Genomic DNA, 19,601 nt, shown 5'->3' with positions numbered 1-19,601 from the left:
CTTTCCACGGTTTTAAACTGTAGTAGGCTGCTAAGCGTTCTCAGCTTTCTACAGCGACTACGGAAATGGTCACCGTCCTACTGCGTACGCAGATACCGTCCCAAGTTCTCAAATGTTAGCCAATGAAGACGATTGGTCATAACACCTACGTCATAAAATTAGGGGCGTGGTTTACTGGAACTGGGACGGAATCATGGAAATAATCGGGCGCCGTGCGCATGTGCAAACTCCCATCGCGCGCCGTTCATGGTTCCGCTTTCTCGTGCGTCACTGCCACGTGACCCCCGTTAGCCGTACCCAGGAAGTGACTCCTGTTGTTATTCGGCCGAAGATTACTTCCCTCTTCAGTTGTTTGTGTGCAGTGTCGCGGGCCGAAATGGCGACATTTATTTCTGTACCGTTAAAAAAGTCGTCTGATGTAGACTTGGTGAAACCCTTGTCAAAGTTTATCACGGCTACTTACGCGGCGGGCGAAGATCAGGCGGAGTATCTCCGTGCCGTGGAAGAGCTGAATAAGCTGCGTAAGAATGCCCTGAATAGGCCGCTGGATAAGCACGAAAGCTCGCTGGAGATCCTGATGAGGTGAGGCGCCATCTAACCGCAGGTTTCAGCCTCTTACGTACAGTCAAGCTAGTCTGCACGAAAAATATCGCCCGTTATGATTTTCTGTGATGTGTTTTAAAGATCACGCCGTTTCTCAGACACGCGAGCTGTTTACATTTAATGATTTTCGTTAAGCGTGTGATAAAAAGGGTTTTGCGTTTACTCATTTTTAACTTGTAAATCGTTGTTGACACATAGCTGTGTTCGACGGGGCAGTAAAAAGCGTGAGCTAAAGATGAATGTGAAAAAGCAGCTTGGCGGAGCCCGGCATGATGACAGCCAGCCTGGCGGGTAGCTCTTTGGTAGGGCGGGTCGGGCAGACAGCCGTCCCACGGCTTTATGGAGATGTCGTTTGTGTGTAAAATGACCTAAAGCCGGGACCCCTGTGAGCACCGTGACACAGCATTTTCCCGTGAGCGGCGAGGGAAGGACTCTGTGCACAAGCATTTCATTGTATATTGCTATTAATTATTTATTCAACTACCAGTGGCATTTATCGTAAGTCGCTTTCTTCCTTTTCAGCCGAATACACTGACACTTAAGAATGTTCAGCTAAGCAGCTTACTTGGCAATAAGCCTGCAACAGTTGTGTGGGAGTTTTCCCCGCAGCCATTTGAGTACTCACCCTGTGACTGAAGACCAGCCTCGGGCCTCTTTTAACCTGGGGGGGGGGCTGCTGGTCTGGTCCGGTCCTGTTTTCCCCAAGTCAGGTGCCCGTATGTCATATATTTGCCTTTCTGAATGGGGGGTGCAGAGCAGCCTGAGTACCATAAATATCAAGGAAGTAAACACAAAGTTCATGATGGAGTAACCTTCCTGCAGCTCATGGAGGACATAAGCTATACTTGATACATGTGTTTCTGACAGTATTATATTAATGTTTAGGAAAATGGAATTCATGATCAATCCATTATAAAAATTAATACACTTTATATAAAAAAAACTATACCAAGTAACACTGCTTGTTAATTTAACACTAATGTAAATTTCTGTTTAGAAAACTTGTGCTCAATGTTCTGTCCCCAGAAATATGTTCTTGTGGTGAGGCATCCATTTGCTGTACATGTAATTACAAAAGGAGAGTGTGTGTGTGTGTGTGTGGGGGGGGGGGGGGGGGTTGGAATTTGCATAGTCTCTGCAGGTAAACTACTGGATATAAAATGTTTTGCCCCTTTACCCTTATATCGGATAAGGTGGACTTTGCAGAAGCGTCATGTGGAATTTGGAGTACAGGCCTGACCTAAGCACTGACACGTTAAGAACGCTTCTTTTGTTGTGGTAACTATAGTTCCTCAGAAAGGCCCTTGAATGGTCGTCTCACCAGCCGGTCTTTCAGTCGTGGTGCTGTGGACATTCAGGATCGTGACATGGGCTTTAAGCCGACATTAAGAATGCCAGAGAAGCAGGAGATACTGGAAAGACGCTAAAATGTGTATGAAGGAGGATTGCAGAGTTCACTTAGTGTGTGGGAAAATGGACAAACTGGAAGGGCAGCGGGATCGTGTTTGCATAGGGAACAAAGCTGTCAGAATTTGTTTAACAAATCCACAGCCGACTTTGTATAGTGATTTGTTGGAGTTTTGTGGTGACCTTGTTTGAAGTTTCTCATATGCATTTAGAAGGACAAAGGTAATCTAAAGATGTAATGCTTTGCCTGAGTCTACCTGCTGTCTATATTGCTACGATTAAAATCGTTTAGGGTTAAATAAACATCCGTATAGCACCAAAAAGCTGGCGCCCGGCCAAATGTTGCGTCTGTCATCTGAAGCTCTGGTGATTATTGCACATGCGTGATGCAATATCGATATGATATCGCCCAGCCCTAGGTGAAAGTAATTCTGTCAGTTTGCACTGCAACCCTGTCCAGGGTAAGTGGACTACAGAATGGATGGATTGATTATTTACAGCCATGATCTTGTATTAGATAAGCAGTTGGAAGATTATTTTTTGCTGCCCTCATGTTCTGTGCTGTTGTATCATAGTTTTTTTTTTAAATGGTGAATGTAAGTGGAACACAGTTGCATAGCTTGAGTAGGTTGTGTAGGTCCCCCGCGTGCGTCTCCTAGGAGAGTCTGGGCGAGGGGCACTGAGCAGCGTGACGGGTATGAGCCCCAGCTGCTGTCCCTGAGTGCCGCCGATCAGCCACAGGCTTTATCAGCACTCCTCAGGCTGCGGCTCACATCGTCACTGTGACAAAGCGCCAGGAGACCACCAGCTTGTGAAGGGCACACAGACATTCCTGCACACGGTGACCCCAGATAACTGGCATTCTCTATGGGCGTCGTGTGCACAAGGCTCTGCATCATAATATCCTGATACATCCGGATTTATGCGTAGGTGCTGTGTCAACCGCTGGCTGGCAGCAGTGTGTACTGGGGGTTATGTGATGCTTCTTCACATTTACAGAGATGCCAGCTGGCCATGTTAAAAGCTGTGTGAATAACAGAGTTTAAAACATCCTGAGCTTTGTCTCATGTATAATAGATGGGGCTTCTGAGAGCCTCTTCCGTAAGTCCCTAGGGGTCAGAATATTTAATGCAGCCTTAAGGAAACCCAGGCACATAGACGGACCTTGAATGAACCGCTTATGCGGAGAGAGAGAGATTCTTCCTGGTTTGTAATAATTGCTTAAGCATTTAGCCTTTGACCCCAGCTGCTCTGCGCTGACTGCGCATACGTGGCGTGTTCCTGCACAGCAGGCCCTTTGAGGCCCCGTGTCACTGTGCCAGACACAGGACGTGACGGGAGACCCAAGCAGCATTTCATCCCCTCACTGCAATCACCACCTTCAGCTTTGGGGGGCTGCTTGCCCTTGCAGTGCTGTTCATAAAGCAGCTTTTAGACACAGTGCTTTTTTTAGGATCCACTGTATATATATATATATATATATATACAAAGTATGTTTGCCTTTTCTTTAATGGTCTCTGCAGTGAGAAACACTTAGCATTCAGTGTGCTTGGTATTACTTGTGATCTGCCTCACTTGTTGGCCATTTTTAACAAAAGCATTTATGAAATAAATAATTAAACATGTAAATGTTTTGAGAGGTTTTTTTGTTTTGTACCAGTAATGCATTGAGGTCAGTTTTCTAATGAGATGCAGCAATGGATCCCTTTTCTCTGGGCTTTCTGAGGCTGTGGCTGCCCTGATCACTGCCTGTGTCTAAATGGGAGCTGCTTTCAGAATCACCCCCCTTTTAAAATCCTTGCTTTCATGTTATTTCTTATATTTCAATATTGTCTTACTTTTAATTAAAAAGTTACCCACATAACTCTTGGCCAGTGTCATGTTTTATTTGAATGATGATAAAACCCTTGTTGATCTTCATGTCATCCGTCACATGTGGTGTTTCTGAGTCTTTTACATACGTTGTTAGTGTTGCTGTTTCGTTCCTTGACTCCTGACTCCAGCCTTTTAGGGCTGCAGAGTTCCATAGACAGACCAAGACTGCAGTAAAAAAGTCCCAGAAAACAGAAGCTACTGTCATGTGCCTTATAAAGGGCCGCACACACGAATGAGATGAAAACGATTGCTTATAATGTGACTTCTTTTATGAACGAGGATATTCTGTTTGCTTAAAACAAATGAATTATGTTTAGTATGACCCTTGGAAACATTAAAGAATTTTTTAATGATTTGTGGTTGTTTTTCAGGTACTATGATCAGCTCAGTGCTATTGAACCCAAATTTCCCTTTTCGGAAAACCAGGTATCTTTTTTTTAATTTACTAAAGTATCACTTGCTTCTTTGTCAGTTTGACTTGTAACAGATGACAATCTTTGGTTCCAACAGACTGCATTATGTATAGTGTTGCAGATCATATGTCGCTTAAGCCAGTGGGACTGTTGGCCCTCATGGAGCTGTGCATTCAGGATATTATTAAATGTGCTCTGCAGGATGCTGTCAGATTCATCGCTAACACGATCTCTATTTTCAGCTCTGCTTAACATTCACCTGGAAAGATGCCTTTGACAAAGGATCGCTCTTCGTTGGTTCGGTCAAGCTTGGTAAGTCTTCTCTGCGTGCATCCATTCGCAGATATAAGCATTCCCATAACCTCATGGGGGTGAGGTGCTCCGTAGATGCATGTGGAACCCACACGACATGAGAGGAACATGAAAACTGCACGGAGACGCGCACACACAGAGCAGAAGTGGAATCTGAAGCCCCCCCCCCCCCCGCAGATGTCAGGCGACCCTGCTAAGCACATATTTAAAGATGCATGCCCTCCCACCCCCTGCCTGCATGCAGTGTGGCTCTCCACTGCAGTAGCTAGCTGCCCTGTCGGGGAGCTCCGCCTCCACGTCGTCACGCTCGCCGTCACGGTCCTGCCACCCAGCTAGGGGTGCCAGTACCCTGTGCTCCAGATCACGCTCCTTTCCAAAGGGCGATTCCCTGCTTCTGTCAGGGCTACCGAGGGAGCGGGTCCCCCGGCTGTCCCTCTGTGCTCTGGGAGCCGTAGCTGATGCAGTGTGACCGGGCAGCACGAGCCCCGAGCTCTGCTCAGTGAGCCTTTCTGCTCGCATTATGTCGGCTGACATTCTCACAGAGCCCATTGCCATGGCAACGCAGAGTTGGGCAAAATGGCTCGTCACTCTCAATGGGCCAGTTCCACAGTGGGCAAAACTCTACTTAAACTTCCCTTCTTGCTCATAGTGAGCAGCCAAGCCCACCTGACACGTGTCCCTGCCTGTGTACCCATGTGTGCTCGATGCCCACAGCCCTGGCCAGCCTGGGCTATGAGAAGACATGCGTGCTGTTCAACGTGGCGGCGCTGGCCAGCCAGATCGCCTCCGAGCAGAACCTGGAGAACGACGAAGGCTTGAAGGCTGCTGCTAAGTTGTACCAGGTCAGTTACCCGCCCTGTCAGTTATGTCCTGTCCCGTTGGTCTGTCCCGTTGGTCTGTCCCGTTGGTCTGTCCCGTTGGTCTGTCCCGTTGGTCTGTCCCGTTGGTCTGTCCCGTTGGTCTGTCCCGTTGGTCTGTCCCGTTGCTGATGCGGCTCGGCTGTCCGTCAGGCACCCGGGCACTTTAGCGTGGCGTCCGCCTTCCTGAAAGCCGCAGCGCTGTGCGTTGATGTTTCCCCCGTTGTGAGCCCGGTCCCTGTGACGTCTCACTGCAGTAATAGGCTGAGCAGCTCCCCGCAGCGTCCGCGGTGCCACCAGCTTCAGCCTGGGCTGCACGTCTCCCAGAATGCCGTGCCTTTTCTTATACTATTCCTGGGCATCTGAAGAGTCTCCTGCATCAACACGTCAGTCAAACGCTGCTGCTTAGAAGCCCATGCGGCAGCTACCGCTATGCTGTTGGGCAGGAGTCCCAGGAGAGACATTGCGGTCTGTCTGTCAGTCCTGTCGGGTGTCCAGCTGCTGTGATGTTTGTAAGCTCTTTGGATGATGAATATATGTTCTGAACCATTACATCCCCCCCCCCTCCCCCAGCTGGCCAGTGGGGCTTTCAGCCACATCAAAGACACAGTGCTGTCGGCCCTAAACCGGGAGCCCACCATGGACATCGCCCCGGACACCGTCGGCACCCTTAGCCAGATCATGCTGGCTCAGGCCCAGGAGGTCTTCTTCATCAAGGCTACCTCGGGTAAGGCCGGGGGCCTGGCGCTGGGTGGGGGCGGTGACAGCGCCGCATGCCACATGCCGCTCCTAAGTCTGCGATCGCCTGCTGCGGCCTAATCGCACCTCTGTGTCAGTGCAGGGGCAGCCGGGCGCATGCTGATTAAGGGATAGGTTTTTAAAAGCTGCCCAGGACCAAATGGGTTTGCTTGGCCAGTACTGAGAGTTGGGGTACTTGACATGCAACTTCATTCATCTATTGCTTTCAATGCTGCACTATGCACTTATTCCCACTAGAGGGAGCCAGAGTAACATAAATGGAACTTGTGCCATGTTGTAATCGTGCAAATATCATGAATTACATAATTACACAATGCAAATCCATTGTCCCAACACCCTTTTATGGATTTACTATTGGATTTTCATTTATCCCCATTTAATTTTTTAGAGCCCGTTGTATTCTTTCATTTGAGAAGTTATTTTAAAGTTCACAGAAGCTAGGATGAGTTTATAGTTATAAAATTTATAGTTAAAAAGTCATTGCTGAAAGCTGAAGGCAGTGGCTGCTGTTATTCTTTGTGGGGCAAAACACAGATTGTTTTCCATTTGTTTGGTTTGCAGACAAAATGAAAGATGCTATAATCGCAAAGCTGGCTAACCAGGCCGCAGACTTCTACAGCGACGCCTTCAAGCAGTGCCAGTACAAAGAGAATCTGCCCAAGGTAGGTCCAGACCCCCCCACAGACATTCACAGGGTCCAGGACCCTACAGACGGGTAGCACTAAGTGTGCTGTGTAGCACCGTACTTTTCATCAGTAAAACACGGAGTCAAACAGCTATAGCAGCTACGTCGTTGTAAATTTAAATTCAGAACCGATACACAAGACAGCAGAGCTGCAGGCAAACACATTTCCCCCCCCAAGTACTTCACAGATTCCCTGTATTTTACTTAGTTGTTTTTTTAAACCGTGAGAAGTAGAGAGATTCCAGGATCCCAGTAACCATGGGAACCCAGCCACGCTGCCAGTGTTTGTGCTGCTGTGTGACACTGCCTGCTCCCAGCACATCGGCCTGTTACAGTGGTGTCCCTCAGTGTCAGCTGGGCCTTGCAGTCTCGTCTGTTTGGCCTCTTGAAAATGGAACCCTTTCTCATCTGTGCTCGTCTGCTCTTTGGTCTTGTGACCCACTTGTCATATGCGTCTCACTCCGTGTCTCTCGACCCCTGTCGGCGCACAGCAGGGACGCTTCCACGTTCACTGTCCTTCGATTTTGTCGGTGGCCCGTCTAGAGGCTGCTGAGTGTCGGGTTCTGGCTTCCTGAGCTGCTGCCGCTCTGCATAGGAGTGAGAATCAAAGCTCTGAAATAGTGTTTCCCAGTCCGGTCCTCAGGGGACCACTAGACGGTCCACGTTTTTGCTCCCTCCCAGCGTCTGGGCTCCCCGACAACCGCACTGGGAAACACTGCACTAAAAGCTTGGTGTGCGACTTCAAAATAACTATAGCCTGATTTTTTTTTTTTTTTCTTTCTGGTTTGAGTACTTAAACCAGCATGTAGTTGCTCCATTGAAGCATCAGACTGCACGATATATAAGTACTAAACAAGTAAAAATATGACATCTTTAATATTAATGTGATCTGAGTGTGCTGCAGTCTAGCCAAGTGCTGGAGGTGAGCGGCTTGTGCTTGTTTTTTAATGAGGGTCTGGACTGGCTGGACTCTAACCAAGTGTTACTTTATGGTTGTCCAAGTACTGGAGCTCGTTTGGATGAGAATGACCAAGATCCTCAGCATGCAGCACAAGTATACATGTGGTCTTTAAAGGGAGGATTTAAACAGGCTGTGCTTACTCTGTAGATAAATGAAAAGTACTTCACTTGCAAATGATTGTATCTGGCCCAGGATCTGCTTGTGGGCCCTTCAGGAAATACAGCATTCACTTAACAATAATTCTTAACAGGAAAAAGCAAGAGAAAAGATAAATCTGATCTTTGACCTGTTTGAAATGAACATTCATTGATTTAACCTGTTAACGAATAAACAGAAAATGTTGATCAGATAACATTGGCTTGAATGATGATTTTTTTCACCCTCTGTGATCAGAATGGCAAACCAGTGTAAATGAAGCGATTTGCTCACTATGTAAAGTACTGAAGACATTTCAGAGCGTAAAATTGAACAAAATGACTAATTGATGGTACAGACAAGGTCACCTCATACACTACGGGCGTGTTATAGATCGTACGCCATGTGCCATACGGACATGTAGGGCCACCTCGTACACTATATGCTGTACTGCCATACACAATATGCCGTATGGACGTATAGGGCCACCTCGTACACTATATGCTGTACCGCCATACACAATATGCCATATGGATGTATAGGGCCACCTCGTACACTATATGCTGTACCAACACGTGCGCTATATGCCGTATGGATGTATAGGCTCACCTCGTACACTATATGCTGAACCGCCTTGTACGCTATATGCCGTAAGGATGTATGGGGCCACCTTGTACATTAAATGCTGTACCGCCTCGTACGCTATATGCCGTAAGGACGTATGGGGCCACCTCGTACACTATATGCTGTACCGCCTCGTACACTATATGCCGTAAGGACGTATGGGGCCACCTCGTACACTTCATGCTGTACCACCTCGCACTCTAAATGCCGTAAGGACATATAGGCCCACCTCGTACACTATATGCTGTACCTTTTCATGCTGCCCTAACCCCATGCCCTCTTCCTGAGCACCCTGTAAGATGACTAGTTTATTTCGTAGATGTACAACTGACACAAAGTCTTCTTTCATAAATTTGTTGTGAGGAGCAGACCATGAGGAGCTCATCTGTCCGTGTCAGTCATTCCAGCCAATGTTTTTCTTCCTGTTCAGTTTTCTTCTTTCTTTTTTTCACTGATTTGATCAGCCAGAAGCATTAATGTTTAATTCTCATTTCCTGTGTTTTGTTCTCTCTCTTGTATTCTCCACCTGCATCCCATGTGGTGTCTTTGTGCTTGTTTGTGCTTGGACTCTCCCCTGGTCAGTATTTTTATTTCCAGGAGGTGCTGCCGGTGCTGGCTGCCAAGCACTGCATCATGCAGGCCAACGCCGAGTACCACCAGTCCATTCTGGCCAAGCAGCAGAAGAAGTTTGGGGAGGAGATTGCCAGGCTTCAGGTGACGGTTACGTCAGCTGCACTTTGCCACGGCGAGAGAAGCCGCGTTGTGTGTTTGCCCCTTGTGTCGCTTACATTTGCTGTCACGTTTCGTTTGTTCAGCATGCATCGGAGCTGGTGAAGACCGTCGCAACACGCTACGACGAGTACGTTAACGTGAAGGACCTTTCCAACAAGATCGCACGTGCTTTGACAGCAGGGAAGAAAGACAATGACTTCATCTACCATGACCGCGTGCCAGAGCAGAAAGACCTGGAGCAGATTGGCAAGGCTGCCCTGGTGAAGCCCACCGCCATCCAGGTGCCCATCAGCCAGAAGTTCAGTGGTAAGACCAGTAGGGCAGGAGTGCTACGTGAGGAAGTTGTGGAAGAATCATAATCGGGTCATCACATTGGCATTCATTGCCTGTGACGTCGGTCCCATCATCCTGATTTTGGTTTGCTTATTACAGATCTCTTTGAGAAGATGGTTCCCATGATCGTGCAGCAGTCCTTGAGTGCTTACAATCAACGGAAGGCCGACAATGTCAACCAGCTCATCGGCACCATGAGGGAGGCCACAAACCTCTGCAACGGGTGAGCGGCTGTACTGTAGCGGCCGGTCAGACTGCACCTTCAGGGTTTGGGTGCCTGTTTCAGGAGCTGCTCAGTTGCTGAGAAACATACATGTAACATTCCTGTCAGGGTGCTGGCTTCACTGAACCTCCCTGCTGCCCTTGAGGACCTCTCTGGGGATTCTGTGCCCCAGTCGATCCTGGAGAAGTCCCGCACCATCATCCAGCAGGGGGGTCTGCAGAGCATTGAGCAGCTCATCAAGGATCTACCTGACCTGCTGCAGAGGAACCGGGAGATCCTCGATGAAGTTAGTGCCCCCCAGCTACACCTGAGCGCAGCCGCCCAGGCTGCCATCCTGAGCCACAGAAAATGTGATCAATGTTCTCTCCTCTCCTCAGTCTCTGAAAATGCTGGATGACGAGGAGTCCACAGACAATGAACTGAGGACCAAGTTCAGTCAGCGCTGGAACAGAACGGCTTCTGGAGAACTATACAAGCCCCTGAGAGCAGGTGAATGTTCTCCGTAGGCCACCGGTGGACATGTGGAAGAGGTCTCTAGTTTCCTGTCGATCTATCATCATTGATTTCATGCGCATTCTGTGGCCACGCCTGTTTCCAAAGAGCTACCCGGTGCCGGAGCTCCCTGCCTGGGGCGGCCCAGTGCCGGAGCGGCCCTGTGATGCTGTTCCTTTTGCCCCCCCCCGGTTCCAGAGGGAACAAACTATCGCAACGTGCTGGACAAGGCAGTGCAAGCAGACCAGGTGGTGCGTGAGCGCTACAACGCACACTGCGAGATGATCGCCCTGCTGTGTAAGCCGGAGCCCGAGCTCAGCGCCGCCATTCCGTCCGCCAACCCGGCCATGACTCTGCAGGGCAGTGAGGTGAGTGCGGAACCTGGTCTCGGCCCTGTGCTCCCGCCTCATGGCCGCCGTTCGAGCCACACTGCTGACACTCAGCCTTCCCGCTTCCAACGGCAGGATCGCCAAGTTCCCGAACTGATTACAGCCACGCATCTCCACTGTGCAGGTGGTGAATGTCCTGCGTAGCCAGCTGGCTCAGCTGGAACAGCTGAAGAAGGAGCGAGAGCAACTGGAGAGTGACATCAAGTCTGTGCAGTTTGATATGGCCAGCAAGTTCCTCACCGCTCTGGCCCAGGACGGAGCCATCGACGAGGAGGCCCTGTCAGTCTCGGAGCTCAACAACATGTACGGCAGCTACAGACAGACGGTGCAGCAGAATCTGCGGGCCCAGGAGGAGCTGCTGAGTAACGTGCAGGTCTGAGCTATTGCCTGTCCTTGCAGGAACATCACCGGGACCAGCACATGCGACATGCGACGTAGCTGCGTCCCTGTAGCCTCTCAGTGTATTTAGCAGCTGGGCTTCTGGGTAATATAGGTTAAACTTTAGGAGGCTGTAAAGGATCTAAAGCACAGCATCATATCCCCCCCCCCCCCCCGCCCCACCATGCCTGTCGCATCAAACTGTCAGCCAGTGTGACGAACTTGCATCTTTCTTCATTAATATAATGAGTGGTAATAAGCTGCCCTCACCACCGCATGGAAATCACAAGTCAGAATTTAACCCCATCACCTGCAGCATTTTGGAAGTGCCAATTCTATGTGTTCACACTTGGCACCTGGGGTCTCGACCCACCCGCACCAACTTTTTAAAATAATGGTTTTAACTGCTTAGAAACAGATGTGCAAACTGTGAACTTCTGTCAGTTGTAACTATCGGGTAGTTAGGTTTCTCAGACAGAGTAAGCTGGGTGGTTGTAAACTGGATAATTACAGGGGCTGTTTTTAACCAGTCCGTCATAAACCAGGTTGTGGAGGAAGTCATCACCCAGTTCGGGGGGGGTCTTATCCCGACTGGATCTGGATTTGCTGATCCAAGCCTCCATCCCCAGCAACTCTGCAGTGGTCTCCTTACTGACCAGCTAAAGAGACCAGTAGATGGCTGCAGCTTATTCTCAGTGCTGCTACTAGCAGACTTACGGGGACCAAGAAAAATGAGCACCTCAGTCACATTCTCAGCTCCTTCCATCGCCGTCCACTTTAATCCTTTGTTGATAAATCACATAATGGCTCAGGCCCAAAACACACGCCCAACAGGCCTGCCAGCTCTTAGATTACTAGTGACAGGCCTCCTAATCGTGCCTAGAATAAAATTCAAACAGTCAGTCAGCGTTTAGCCACTGTACTGGAGGAGAGGCCCCTGGGAACCAACGGCAGCCATTTTTAAGTCTACTCTTGATAAATCATCTTTTAATTTGCTTTATTACTTATTTTGTTTTATGCAATTTATTATTTGTGTGAATAGCTAATTAGATAATCTCTACTCAAATAGGTTTTTAAATGTACCTGTGTTTTCTGTCCCTGTAAAGCACCTCGAATGCCCTCTGCACATGAACTGTGCCGTACAGTAGCCCGGCGTTGCCTGCTTGTAGCTTAGATATCCGTACTGGTGAGGTGGTCATAACGGCACTGTTGCCCGTTTGCGTTGGCTGACGCCTCTGCATGTCGCTGCCAGCTGCGGCGCTCCTGAGCATTTACCCCAACGTTCCTCCTCCTCCCAGACGTCCCACCAGGAGTTCTCCGCCTTGAAGCAGTCCAACATGGAGGCCAACGAGCGGGAGGAGGTCCTGAAGAAGCTGGCCGCTGCCCATGACAGCTACATGGAGATCACCGGCAACCTGCGGGAGGGAACAAAGGTGAGCGCCAGGCAGGAGGGATTCCTGTCCGTCTGGGTCACGGGTCTGCGAGGGGGCGTTTGCTCATTTCTGCTGTGGCACTCGTTCTTTCTGATTCCTGAGTGATTGAGCTTCTGTCGGTGACCTATAGCAGGATATTGTTTTTCCGCTTTATTTACTTCCCGGAAGGTTCCATGTAGTGATTCAGCTTAACCCTTCTGATGCTCTCTCTCCTCCCCCGACAGTTTTACAACGACTTGACTGAAATTCTCCTGCGCTTCCAAAACAAATGCAGCGACATCGTCTTCGCCCGCAAGACCGAGAGAGACGAGCTGCTCAAGTAAGAGTGTGGGGGTCGGGGGGGGCAGTTCCCTGATTTCTCTTGGCTGTATCTTTGTGACCCCCCCCCCCCCAAACACTGGCTGATGGCTCCCTCTGCCTGCTTTGCAGGGAGCTGCAGCAGAGTATCGCACGGGAGCCCAGTGCCCCCTCCTTCACCGTGCCCTCCTACCAGGCGGGCCCTGGGGCCACCCCCCCTGCCAGTGCCGGGGGCCCTACACCGGCCCCCAGGACCATGTTTGTAAGTCCAGCAGCCGTCTGCCCAACGAGTGCGATAAGCTGCCTGTCCTCAGTGGCCAGCTGCTCCTGCAATCAGCCAATCAGGTGGCTGTGCTCCAGTGTGTACCGCCCCCTGCTGGCAGAGACACCTGATTTTGAGTATGGGGTGATTGCTGGTGCCATATGTTGTACTTCCAGCATCTCTGAAACGGTCACCCTCTTACGGTGAGTAGTGTTTGGAGAACGGTGTGATCAAAAAAAAAAACATGCCGTCTGTGGCATTTCTCTGGCTGAAAACACCACAGTAAGAGGAAAGGTCAGCGGAGAATGGGCAGACTCCTTAAAGCCAACAGCGGCTGAGTACATGGCGGTGTGCAGACCGGGGTGCAGACAGGGAGCCCTGAATACACAGCCTGTCCATCCTTGTGGCGGTTCTAGCGGCAGAGGAGGTTCTGCTGTACCAGTGGCCACTGAGTGTCTTTCTGTAGCTGTATAGGTTCCTCTGTGTTATTTTGAACACGACCGTTTGCATTCATTGGCCTCTCCCGGTTCTGGGGGCGGAACAGCCGGGCGCCGAGTTCCAGGTCCCGTTCTGACTGACGCCTCTCTGTCCCCCCCACAGCAGCCTCAGCAGCAGCCCAGCAAGCCCTCACCCCCCGCAAGGCCCCCTCCCCCCAACTTCTCCTCTCCGCCAGCCTGTGCCCCTCCCTCGGCGGCCATGGCGCCAGCGCAGGCCGCTCCGGCTCCTGTTCTGCCCGCCGCCGCGGCCTCTGCCCCGGCTATGGCCCCCCAGGCCCCGCAAGCTCAGGGCCCCCCCTACCCCACCTACCAGGGCTACCCCGGGTAAGCGCCCCAGCGCGGCCGCCGCGTTTGCCTGCGGGAGCTGAGCTGTGGACCTGGGTGACTGTGACTGTTTCCCTCGCAGGTACTATCACATGCCCATGGCCTACAACCCATACAGCTACGGGCAGTACAACATGCCCTACATGGCGTACCAGCCGCCAGCTCAGCCCGGATACCCGGGAGCCGCCCAGCAGCAGTACCCGTACTCCCAGCAGCCGCCGCAGCCTCAGCAGCCGTACTACCCCCAGCAATAGGGGGCGCACTTCTGGCAGAAACATCACCGTGCAACCTGCCACAGTCTAATCTTTCCCAGCATAACTTTCCCAGCCTCCGTTGCTTCTTTTATTTTTCTCTTAACACTTCTGATCTCCACTAATAGCTTTGCATCCAGATGCATCGTGTTTAAACACTAGTGACGGGGAACGGCAGGCACCCAAGGACGCCCTTGGGTTTCAGGGCATCAGAGCTGCGCAGTAGCTGAGCAGATCTGCTGGCCTGCGCAGGCGAGCAGGTGGGCTGCCTCCGCTTGTTTGCCATCTTTGCTGTGCGTAATATTGATCAGTGGATCTGCACAGATACTGCGCACAATGATCAGACCAGGCTACCCCTGGAAAAGGGAAGACTGACTCTTTGTTTCCAATTCTCATGAAAACGTTTCTTCTATCTCGCTACTGTATATTATTTTTATACTGAATAAGGTAATGAAGTGCTCTCTAGATGTTTGTGTATTATATTAGGGGCAGGATTTCAAGAAAATGTTCCGCATCGATTTATTGAGCTTCAGCTGGGCAAACACCAGTCTCCTTTTCTGTTCTTTACTCTTACAATCAATGCCTTGTGGGTTACTTGGTACATTAATGATGATACTGTATAAAAGATTCCATCTGTCTTTAACAAAAAATGTTTTGCATCTGAGTTTTTTTGTTTTAAACTTGATTAAAATCACGTTGTACATAAGCCTTTCCATCGCTCCTCTTTAGTTGCAAACCCTGGCCCTCTGCGCGTGACACTCACGTGAGGTTCATCGTGGTCAGTGACGTCAATCCAGCAGTGAGCACTCCGGCTGCGCTGAAGCCTCCTGCTCTTATGAAATGTTGCACTAATGATAATTCTGGGATCGTGCTGTTGATGGAATCGACTGTTAAGTGTCTGAAGGTAATGACGATCAGCGTCCTTGACGTTTCTGTGGACCTGATCGTCAGTGGGCGTGGCCCACAGGCTGCAAGTGTTTGCTTTCAGCGCTATCGCTATTGGAGCATAGGAACCTGCAGTTCCAAACCAGTGCTTCAGATTCTTCACTTGTAACAGATCGCCTAAATCTGGTAGCCCTGTTGTACTCAGGGTATTAACCGTCTTAACCTTTGAAGTTTTCCTTCTCGTTGTTAACAGCTCTGTTTACGATTTCGATGTCATTCTCCTCGCCCTGTAAGGGGCAGCAACTCTATGCAAAAAAAAAAGTAGCCGCGGCCTAAACCAAGCGATCTGGGAGCCGTATGTGAAAAGCGCTTCATCTGCATAACCAAACTGCAGACAGCCCTGCGAACACCGCTATGCGCCAGGTCTATGTATGCTCTGTAAACTAATCAATAAATAAAATTAAGATTTGTTACAGAATGTTTGTCAGGCATGTTATCTTGAAATGGCCTTCACAATGTGCCAGATTCACATCTTTCATTCTGCAGTTATGGGTTTTTCACTATCAGGCTGGTACCTCGTAAGCATGCATTATATCCACAAGGAAGTTCTCGCAGCCAGTGGTGTTCAATAAAATCCGCGTTTTTTTTAACAATTAACCATTTTGTATAAGAGAGGAGTGGCACAGAAAGAAGGACCCATAAACGATGACATTTCAATTAAAACTAAACGCACAATACCTGTATTTTAAAACTAACACCTTACAGTAGGCTTTTGACATTTGACGATATCGGTAATCGACGATAATATATTTTTTACATGGCTAGTGGCCTATTATTTTTAAAACCCTCTTCATCGCAACTGATAGTTAGAGACCGTAGTATTTTTTGTGGTGTGCTGTGTAAAACGTTTGCGACCTGCTGCTTTAGGCGGCGCACCGATGTTTTAAAATCATAATTTAGATCCCTTGGGCAATTGATTGTTTTCCACAGAGAGTAAAAAACAATGATCCGGCTGTCTGTGTCGTTTTTTCATGTTTTTTTTTGGGCTACAAATGTAAGCGGCCCGCTTGGTGCCGCGGGCGTGTGTGCTTTATAATATCGCATATTATTTGTTAGACATTGCCCAGCCCTGCGTTAAGATAGCGGCCTCCTTGAATGAACTAAAGTTTCTGTTCTGTTCTTTTTTTTTTAAAAAAAAAAAAAGAAAAGTATAACTTTCAGCTAATGGTTGTATAATACTTGCTCGATCACACGTGTGAGGGGAGGCGTTGGCCTTTAATAATCATCTCCCGCCGCAGCTGAAAATAAAATTAATCAAGTTTTATGTGAAATTCTTCCTATAGTCACTAGAGGGCAGCCTCGCATTTCCGCAGAGGACGGGCGATTGGTTTCCGAAATACGGATTTAATCTGGAAATCTGCAGCCGAGTTCACTGTATATTGAGTTATTTCGTCCCTCCTCGGTTCTGCCACCTTTAACCTCAGGGGAATTGGTTACATTTGAGCCTGATTATATGCAGTTTAGCTGGTAATAACATCCTTGTGTGAAGCTGTTTTTTTAAATATCTACACAGTCTTGATAGAAAATACAAGTGAAAATCTGTTATTTTTTTCACATCACAGTATCACTGATGAAACTATTCCAACAGTAACAAACATTTTTGAAGTTCTGTCTTCTTGGAAAGGGAAATTAAGCATCCGTGTTAAACCGGCAATCATGCATGGACAGATACAGTAGAAATGTCTTTCTCTGTTAAAATAATTTTGCTTAGAAATTGCTTCCTATTTCTGCTGCGTGTCTCTTCTTGTGAATGACTCTTGACTCCTGCTTTTGTAATCATCCCTGTCTAGACCAAATGCCGCTCCTCGCCGGACCAGCAGAAGCTCTCTTTATTGCCGTCTGACAGCCGGTGAGATGCTGTTGGTGTTTCTGACACTTCTTTAGCGCTTGTGACGTGGACTTGGATTCGTCCGCGGAGTCTTTCGGCGTGAGGAGAGCAGCTGTAGCCGGCCTGAGCCGCAGTCACATGCGCAGGTGGCGCAGTCACGCCCGGCGTCTGCTTCTGCGATGATTTAGGAGACGGTCGGCCGCTGGTGTCCTGGAGCATTAATTATATACTTACTGAATATAAGTTGGCATTGTTCCCCATTTTATTAGATTAGGTAGAATCTTCTTTGTTTCATTAAATTGTGCCGATATTAGTTACCAAATTGGGCAGTAAACCTATATTAATCTTATCAATATGAACCATAATGTTTTTCGAGATGCATGGCGACCACACCTTGTGCAATGATGAAACCGTTAAGGCATCACCTCCCTGCTAAAGTCCTGTCTTAACAGACACGTGTAACCTGCTGTGTTTGCGAACTAGTCAGCGAGTTATTGCTCAGCCGTCATTAAATAGCAGCAGGTTAGGAAAGTCAGCTCATCTTTGGACATTCCCCTTTCGCTCAGTTAAGTTTCAAGTCGTTACGGCTCTTCTATATAAAACTTCCACAAAGACCAATTGTTATAAATGATTATTATTAATATGATTATTATTACTAACAACTAAAACATGTTATAACAACAACAATAATAATAATAATAGCGACAACAATAGTAATTATAATTTCCCACAAGCGATTATGAGACCCACGATTCCGGCGGTCCTGGTTTGGATCATGAAATATACGCGAAATCATCAGAGCTGCTTTTAACACAGGAAAGAAAATCAGCGGAACCAGCAACAAATCAATGACAACAAAAGCGTTACAGCTGAAGGACAAATGAGTCCATGAGTCACTGCACCGGGGGCTCTGTATAGATCGCGGTTTTGTTTATTTCCCCTGATTTGTATGTCTAGGTAATATTTTATTACCTCTTTGTTTCAGTGTTTCATGAACGAATTCCAATGTCAACAGATTATTTATAATTTACCGCAACTTCAAATTCCTCGTACATGTTATAACTAACTTACTAATGCATACTGTAGCAGATATTTAGGGCAGATTTAGATAATGTTGTGGGTCTTATAAGGATTATGAAAGCACTGCTACTAGCGGCTGTTCAGTGGTGAGTGTCTTTACTACCTTAAATTAATGCCTAATAACTGGCCAACAGAAACATGCTAAGAGATAATCTGGTTGTAGGAATGACCTTTTAAGCAGCCATGTACTGACATAAAAAGGAGATAATATTAATGTCCAGGATATCCACTGGCAGTAAAAAGTTTCCCTAAAATTTATTCTATTCCCTTTCTTCGGGAATAGAATAAACCTGCTCTCACACTACAAACTTTACCCCAGAAGTGCACTTTGCACTCCCTTCCACATTCTCTGTGTAAATGCTCCTACTTACTTTGCAGTAACTGGTGGATTATAGGGGCTGACAGGTGTGCGAGCCCCCCCCCCCCCCCCCGGAACGTGCCTTCGGTGCTGTCATTGTGTTGTTAAAATATACGTCCCACGGCCAGTTTGTTAGGGACACCAAAATAATACTGATCTGGACTCGCTTTTCTCTCCAAAACCATCTCCAAGGTTCAAGACTTTTTCCTTGAGACATCATTCTGTGCTCCTCTGTTGTACAGAGCTGTAACTTTTGAATTTGTGGCCTGCCTGTTAGCTTTAATGAGTCTGGCCAATCTCCTCCGACCTCTTGTTAAAAAGGTGTTTTCTGCCATTGATATTCTTTCTTCATCACACCATTCTTTGGAAACAAGAGACATCATGGCATGTATCAAGAGGGGTGGCAGTTTCTGCAATGCCGTAACCAAAGCATTTGGCACCAAGAATAGCAGCACTTTGAGAGTTTATACCCAATACAAACATCCCCGTGTGTGTGTGTATAAACTGAGAAGTGCAATTACAGTTTCAACAGTACAAGTAGTAAACTGAGTAATTCTGTTGCTTTACATTAGTTTGTTTTTGTTGCTGAACACTAGTACATTATATGAAACCAACATATACATTTACTCTGCCTTTTTATATCAGCATTTGTGCATGCTTCCCCACCGCCCCGCATTTTACTCTTCCCTTTTTTACATTAGCATTTGTGCACGTTTCCCCACCGCCCCGCATTTTACTCTTCCCTTTTTTACATTAGCATTTGTGCAGGTTCCCCCACCGCCCCGCATTTTACTCTTCCCTTTTTTACATTAGCATTTGTGCAGGTTCCCCCACCGCCCCGCATTTTACTCTTCCCTTTTTTACATTAGCATTTGTGCAGGTTCCCCCACCGCCCCGCATTTTACTCTTCCCTTTTTTATATCAGCATTTGTGCAGGTTTCCCCACCGTCCCGCATTTTACTCTTCCCTTTTTTACATTAGCATTTGTGCACGTTCCCCCACCGCCCCGCATCCGTTTGTACAGTACTGTTAATAGCCATGTTCATTTGTTCACTTGGATTTCCGCGTGATCCATCCAGCAAGGATGAAGCCACAGGTCAGATGGAGGTTGGCCTTGTGTTGAAGGGGCGGCAATTGGTGTGGACACC

General features: G+C 48.2%; 1 protein-coding gene across 4 annotated transcripts; it reads left to right on the top strand.

Moving 5' to 3' along the window:
- Nucleotides 1-272: 272 nt before the first annotated feature.
- On the top strand, nucleotides 273-14,948 carry pdcd6ip (programmed cell death 6 interacting protein). 4 transcript variants are annotated; one of them, XM_023803899.2, is made up of 18 exons: nucleotides 273-582; nucleotides 4,257-4,311; nucleotides 4,541-4,610; nucleotides 5,325-5,452; nucleotides 6,041-6,194; nucleotides 6,788-6,888; nucleotides 9,229-9,345; nucleotides 9,447-9,669; nucleotides 9,796-9,919; nucleotides 10,028-10,205; nucleotides 10,297-10,408; nucleotides 10,610-10,779; nucleotides 10,925-11,173; nucleotides 12,477-12,611; nucleotides 12,836-12,930; nucleotides 13,041-13,170; nucleotides 13,774-13,991; nucleotides 14,074-14,948. In XM_023803899.2, exons 1-18 carry the CDS (start codon nucleotides 377-379, stop codon nucleotides 14,243-14,245), a joined length of 2,637 nt encoding a protein of 878 aa, XP_023659667.1. In that variant the 5' UTR covers nucleotides 273-376; the 3' UTR covers nucleotides 14,246-14,948. The 4 variants fall into 4 exon arrangements, with proteins under 4 accessions (XP_023659667.1, XP_023659666.1, XP_023659665.1 ...); XM_023803898.2 differs by having other exon boundaries at nucleotides 13,771-13,991; XM_023803897.2 differs by having other exon boundaries at nucleotides 9,214-9,345.
- The last annotated feature ends 4,653 nt before the right edge of the window (nucleotides 14,949-19,601 follow it).

The sequence above is a fragment of the Paramormyrops kingsleyae genome, chromosome 23 (assembly GCF_048594095.1).
Source record: "Paramormyrops kingsleyae isolate MSU_618 chromosome 23, PKINGS_0.4, whole genome shotgun sequence".
Classification (NCBI taxonomy): domain Eukaryota; kingdom Metazoa; phylum Chordata; class Actinopteri; order Osteoglossiformes; family Mormyridae; genus Paramormyrops; species Paramormyrops kingsleyae.
The sequence above is the reverse complement of the archived record's forward strand: the minus strand, read 5'-3'. Positions and strand labels throughout refer to the sequence as shown.

What these genes read in the sequence shown, in the direction of transcription:
- pdcd6ip (XM_023803901.2), top strand. Translation starts at nt 377, where the DNA reads ATGGCGACATTTATTTCTGTACCGTTAAAAAAGTCGTCTGATGTAGAC. An exon ending in TTCCCTTTTCGGAAAACCAG is followed by an intron (nt 4,312 to 4,540) that starts GTATCTTTTTTT and finishes CTCTATTTTCAG; the next exon opens with CTCTGCTTAACATTCACCTG. An exon ending in ACCTGCGGGAGGGAACAAAG is followed by an intron (nt 12,612 to 12,835) that starts GTGAGCGCCAGG and finishes CTCCCCCGACAG; the next exon opens with TTTTACAACGACTTGACTGA.